Consider the following 6,675-nt stretch of genomic DNA (forward strand, 5'->3'; position numbering starts at 1 on the left):
AGAATATCTCAATTTAAAATTAGAATATCTTTTTTCAAATATGGTTTAAACTTTAAACAAATGATAGTAATAACTAATAAAATATTAATTGTTTTGATTGTTAGAAACCTAAAATATACTTTGTCAATTTATTATAAGTGTATAAATTATAACTAATTGGTTGGGTTTAAAATAATGTAGGAAAAAATTTTAAATGGTCCTAATAATTATCTCAAAAGACAATGATGTCTTTAATAAAAAAAATTTAATCCAATTTTTGAATTTTATTTTTATGGTATTAATTAGTTTCTGTACCAAAAAAATTAATATTTTTTTTATACAGAAACTAATTTGTTCAAAAAATATATCAGAAGCTGAATTGGATGGCTTTTTTTTTTTGGAGGCCTCATCATTTTTTTAAAAATAATTGTCAAAACTCGAGTGAAATATTCACTCAATAATGTATTACTTACCATGATATAGAACTACCTCCTATAAAAGTGACAAGGAACAGAAGATAATTCACTATAATATATAATATTCTACCCTCTACGGAGACTTGTTTCCATCTAGTCTTCAACAATAGTTGAGAATCCTACTATAAAACAATGTTACAAGTAGGGGTGTAAGTTATCGAACCGGACCGAATTTTACCGTAAAACCGAACCGAAATTTACAACAACCGAAAGAAAAATCGAAAAAATCAGTTTTTTTTTGGTTTTTTCGAATTAAACCGATCGGTTCGATTCGGTTTTTGGTTGGCTCAGTAAAAATCGAACCGAACCGAACCGAAATATTGGTTAAGAAACCTTGTTTTTACACATTTACCCTTTAACCTTGTTGTTTTGCTAGACATTTTTAATTGTCTTTGTTTTATGTTTAATTAAGTTGAATTTGTATTGGATTTGGATGTGATAAATTCTTGTTTTTCTAGTTTATTGAAGGCTTTAAATTTTATTTTATGACATTTTAAATTTAGATAAGTAGATGTAAAAAAATCGAAAAAACTGACCGAACCAAACCGCTGTTGATTCGGTTCGGTTGCTCAAACTGCAGCCAACCGAACGATTGGTCTCTTTGAAAAACCGATCAGGTCGGTTCGGTTGGTTTTCGGTCCAAAACCGAACCGAACCGAGCCGATTACACCCCTAGTTACAATTGTTTTCTCAAACTTTTTAAAAATAAGCCTTAACTCAAATTTCACAAACAAAAAAGGGACTTCAATAAAGTACTTTGTAAAATAAAACATTTATCAATTTAAAGAGTAAAATATTATTTTGACTCCAAAAAATATAATTTTTGAATAAATTGTTTTAAAAAAAATATTTTAATTCTCTAAATATAATATTAATTTGACAAAATATATCAAATATAAAGAGACACACTAAAAAAATATTTTAAAAATCAAATTTCAACATTTCTTTTAAATTTATGTAAAAAAAAGAAGAATAATTATTTAAATCTTCCAAATTTTATAATTTTACATTAAGTAAATTCTTCTGGCAATCTTTTTTCATGGAAAAATAATTAGAAAAATTTGAAAAAAGGGTTAGTAAATAATAATCGATTTTTTTTTCAAATTTTAATAGCCTCTTTTTATTTTGGTTTTTCATAATATCCTTTAACTCGATAGATCAAGTGCTAATCTACTAAAGTATTGAGCTTTATTTAAGGATTTACTGCTAACTAATGGATTGCTACATGCATAAGGCTTTTTATTAAATTATAAATAAAAAATAATTAATTTTCTAAAATCCTAAATACATATTTTTTGGTAGGTAAAATCCTAAATACATATGAATTAATCATTAGTTTCTCTAAGAAATACTGTGGAAAAAAAAAATGTATGGACTAAAAGTTGGCCCAATCCCTTGCGAAATGGGCTTGGCCCATACCTTCTTGGCTGCTTACAAGCCTAACCTGTATTGCAGCTATTTGGTGGCCTAAACGATAACTTACTGCCAAAACCGGACCCAAGTGTCTCCACTTAAAACCCCTCCGCCCAATCCCTCTTCCGCCGTCGCTTGTTCCGCCGTCGCCTCCCTTCCGCTGTCGTCTCTGTTTCGCCTTTCTAACCCCCTGTTGACCACTGCTTCTCTGCTATCCTCGGGTTCGTTTTTATTTTCTTCTTCCCTATTTTTATGCTTTGGGGATTTTGTTCCTTTTTTCAGTGTTGATTGTTAATTCCCATATTGTGAAATTTTTGTGCTAAAGTTTCAATTTTACTTCTATTATAACGATTTTTACTGTCATGAAAAGCTTTTGTATCTTATCTGTTATGTAATTGTGTGTATCTCTTTACTCGCTCCATGTTTCTCAATTTGAATTGGCAATGGTTATATTCAAAATGGTTGGCTTTCCCAATTGCCATGAGTCAAATGGAATTAGAGAAATTCAATACATATATATTGTTCTAATTCTATGTACATTATTATTTTATGGTTTGTATTTGCAGAGATAAAAAGAAAAATTGGCATGTGATGAGTTGATATACTGATTTTGCAGTGTTGACAACATACTCCGCTTATCTAATGCCAAATATTTAGTTAGCTCAATTTTAATCTCATGTTTTAGTTTGTTTTGGGGCATTATTTAAGAATTTAATTTTGGTGTACCGTAGATAAAAAACAGTTTTATATATGCATCTAATTATGTAACACCACATCAGGAAAAGTAACTACCTTTTATATTGACGCATGAATGGTCATCCAAAAGAATGGTTGTGATTGGATAACTCTGTAAAACGTTTTATATTGTCAATGTATCAAAATTAAACTCTTTATTTATTTATTTATTTTGGATTTTTGTTACATGAGAGTATATATGAGGATCATTATGGAGAAAAATATGATAAAGATGCATGTATATAAAAATGATATTGAAAAAACGTATGAAGTGCCTTCTATTTGATAAAAGCAAGAGTATAGAAATTTCTTCTGAACTCCGCTACTTGATATTCTTTCTCTCTGGAAGTTACATATGTGTTTCAGATATTAGTGCTACTACAACTACACTGGCTCTCTCACGCTATGATTTTTACTTTATCCAAGAAATACAAAATTATAATTTTTCAAGGTGTAGGGGCAAGTTGATACAAGATATGCCTTGTAAAATAATTTATTTAGGAGTGATGAAAAGACCATTGTCAATGATAGTTTCCTTGCCTCATATATTGCCAGGAATGCATTTATTATTATTTTTTTATTATGACATATTATATATTATATATATTGTGGTATTCAAGTAAAGGAAAAAGAAATAAAAAAGTTGGCATTGATCAAATCACTTTAAGACTGAAAGATTGGAGGGAAAATTAATCAATTTCAATAAATTTTTCTGGGAAAAGGGATACTTTTTAGGATAGTAAGTAGATGAGTCAGCTTCTGATGGTTTCTACTTGTCAGAGTTAGATACTTTAGGTGCAATTAGTTTGATTGTGTTTTGATATTGGGGCAATATAGAATGGAATTGGCCTTCTCAATTATAGGGATTAATTGGCGTCCATAATAACGTTAATTGTTTGTGGTTCCATAGTTATCTTATGCGTCTGGTGGCGATGAGCAATTCAAATAATAACGAGTTGATAAATGAAGGGGTTTGTTGTTCTGAACAACTATATGAAGTGGTTAGAAGTTGTAAACAGTTTGGCTCAAGCAGGAGTTAAATGGCTTTTACTTCTGAGAAGTTTGGGAGAAAAATAATTTACTAGTTGCATACTCATCCACAGCAAAAAGAAAGTTGAACGAAAATGGTTATGAATCTGTAACATTTAGAGCTTGGCAATCTTAGTCACTGTTCACATAAATGATATGCTTGCATCCATTGCTTTATAAATCCTGTTTATCTTATGTATCTGGTGTATCTTTTTTGTTCTCTTTGCTTCAAACATCAATTTCTGGTCTGATATTTAGGTTGAAGGAGTTCTTGCACCAATGAGACTATCGGGATTAAGTAGTTCTTCTTCAGGATGTTGTCTCCAACTACCTACTTGTCACTTGGGATCTCAGCGTATCCGAATTGCTGCCTTTTCTGGGGCTGGGAAACGTAAACAAGAAAAGGAGTTTCTCCAAGAGGAAAGGTACTCGACATATAGTCTGTTATTGTTATTATCACTTGGGGCTAGTTTGGTTTGGGATAAAAACAGTGGTAAAAAGTAATAATTAGTTTTTATACAATTTTTAACACCAAACTGTACTGATCCTTGATGACTGGGTTGTGCCTTGTTAAATGGTAACTAATATACAACTTCAACGACTTGCCACTTCACAGATCCAATATGTTGTGTTCTAGACTAAACCTCAATAAACGACGAGTTCACTTGGTCAAAAGTGCTATGGATGCTTCATATGGTGATATGGCAAATGAATCTGCTGGTAACTTTGATTCTTGATAATTCTATAATTTTAGATGTGATATAACAAATTTCACTGTAAGGCACAATATTTGCGGATGTGAGTTAGTTGGTACCCCTTTTTTTTTTTCTCCCAATGCACCAGTTTCAGTGAAAATAAAGCTTACTTCAACATTGGTTGTATGATATCATACAAGTTTGTTCTCTCACGTATACAAGGCAGGATACTTCAGTGTTTTTGTTTGTCATTTAGTTAAGTTGATGCCAACCCTTTTTATCAGTCATTGTTTAAGCTCATCACCCATAGCTTTAGCATGTCTTAGAAGCTGAACCTGCACAAACAAGAATTATACTTAGGAAGCTAGGGAGTCTGAGAAGCTTGGGGTCTTAAGATAAAGCATAATATTGTTTCTAAATTCACGTCTTTTCTTTGTTTACCTCAAATGGCTGTTTTCCTGTCCCCTCTTCTTTTTGCTCCCTCTTCTTTTCTTCTTCTTCCATCTTTTTTGCTGTACATCTGTGCAATATGATAACTAATAACTTTATCTTCCATCTTATGCATATGAATCATAATACTTTGAATCATTTGAAATTAATAAAATGATTGTTTAGCCCTCAACCTTATTATGTTGCAGCAAATTCAGCTGTTTTCCCAAGAATCAATGTGAGGGATCCATACAAACGACTTGGAATAAGCAAGGAAGCTTCAGAAGACGAGATTCAAGCAGCAAGAAATTTTTTAATCCAACAATATGCAGGGCACAAACCTAGTATTGATGCCATTGAATCAGCGCATGACAAGATAATCATGCAGAAGTTCTATGAGAGGAGGAACCCAAAAATTGACATCAAGAAAAAAATGAGGGAGGTGAACCAATCCAAATATGTTCAGGCTGTAAGAAACAGATTTCAAACTCCATCCCAGAAGTTCATTATCAAAACATCGTTGGCATTCTTGGTTCTCGGAGTTCTAACTGTTCTATTTCCAACGGAGGAAGGGCCAACACTTCAGGTTGCAATATCACTGGTGGCTACAATTTATTTTGTGTATGATCGGTTGAAGAGCAAGATCCGGGCCTTCCTTTATGGGTATGTAAAAATGATAATATGTTTAAATCTTCAAAATCTATTTAGAATATACTTGATTTCATTGCATTCCCTTTAGATCCATGATTTAGTACATTCTAGGATTAATTATGCTAGGTTTTTTTTTTATAGTTTTATTCAATTTTTTTTTATCGTGGTCCTGTATAGCACACAAAAATTTCAAACTAGAGTACTCTAGTTGAAAAATATTTGTACATCATGGTGACTTGATTAGAAATGTTTAAGACGAGTTATATATATATATGATATGGCTTCTTTCAGAGTTAATGAACAAAATGGTTACCCTAAGCATGCACCGTGTATATCTTTGCTACATGTGATACTATTATAAGGTATCCATTATAATTAAATCTTGTTTTTCATGTAGGGCTGGAGCATTTGTTGCTTCCTGGTTGTTGGGGACCTTCTTGATGGTGTCAGTGATTCCTCCTATCCCTCTGATCAAGGGACTACGAGCATTTGAAGTGACGACATCCTTGATAACGTATGTTTTATTATGGGTGTCATCTACTTATCTTAGGTAATTACTTAATTTACATATGGAACTGAGTTTTTGAGCACTAGAACAGTTTTCTCAGTGGAAATCTGCAAAAAGTTATACTGCTTATCTTATTTTTACGGGGAGCCTTTCTTTTCTACTGTGTAATTTATCACTATCATCCTCAGGATTTTGTTACTTCTTTTGTATGGTATGATAATTTTGAGTTGAGCCAGTCAAATATGTTAATCTCCAGGATATGGGGTATGGGAAATGGGAACTAGCATGTTAAGTTTAAGAGAGAAGAACCACTCTCCTTAAATACAACATCAAGCATCCATACTACTCGATGTGGGACTTTGGGCATCTCATACTACCCAAGTCCCTAACATAGCATTCTTTCAGTTTCTTTAGAAGATAGTCATATTTCTCAAGTCGTACTATTATTAATTTATTATACAATACATGGGCATGAATGATGCTTGTAACTGATTATTGTTATATCAAGAGCAAATTACACTGAACTATATTAGTTTTCTTTTTCTTTTTATTTTTAAATTATAGTTTGAGACAAAAATACAAAAACAAATATTTTTTGTCCCCACTTTTGGGATTATCCACAACCAAATAATTTTGGGTTTATTGTCTTTGTATTTCTATCTCATTAAATGCATCCAAACGTTTTGTGAAATTCATTATAAGTTTCTATTTGTCAAGGTGGTAGTGAAACTAAAATATGCTGAGTTGTGAAATTATTGGA

The 6,675-nt window shown here is 31.6% G+C and overlaps 1 protein-coding gene across 1 annotated transcript; it reads left to right on the forward strand.

Moving 5' to 3' along the window:
- The first annotated feature begins 1,924 nt into the window (after positions 1-1,924).
- Positions 1,925-6,158, forward strand: LOC130936056 (protein CHAPERONE-LIKE PROTEIN OF POR1, chloroplastic). The gene is made up of 5 exons (XM_057866069.1): positions 1,925-2,089; positions 3,891-4,057; positions 4,249-4,352; positions 4,966-5,419; positions 5,805-6,158. Exons 2-5 carry the CDS (start codon positions 3,912-3,914, stop codon positions 5,959-5,961), a joined length of 861 nt encoding a protein of 286 aa, XP_057722052.1. The 5' UTR covers positions 1,925-2,089; positions 3,891-3,911; the 3' UTR covers positions 5,962-6,158.
- The last annotated feature ends 517 nt before the right edge of the window (positions 6,159-6,675 follow it).

Source organism: Arachis stenosperma, chromosome 1 (genome assembly GCF_014773155.1).
Source record: "Arachis stenosperma cultivar V10309 chromosome 1, arast.V10309.gnm1.PFL2, whole genome shotgun sequence".
Classification (NCBI taxonomy): Eukaryota; Viridiplantae; Streptophyta; class Magnoliopsida; order Fabales; family Fabaceae; genus Arachis; species Arachis stenosperma.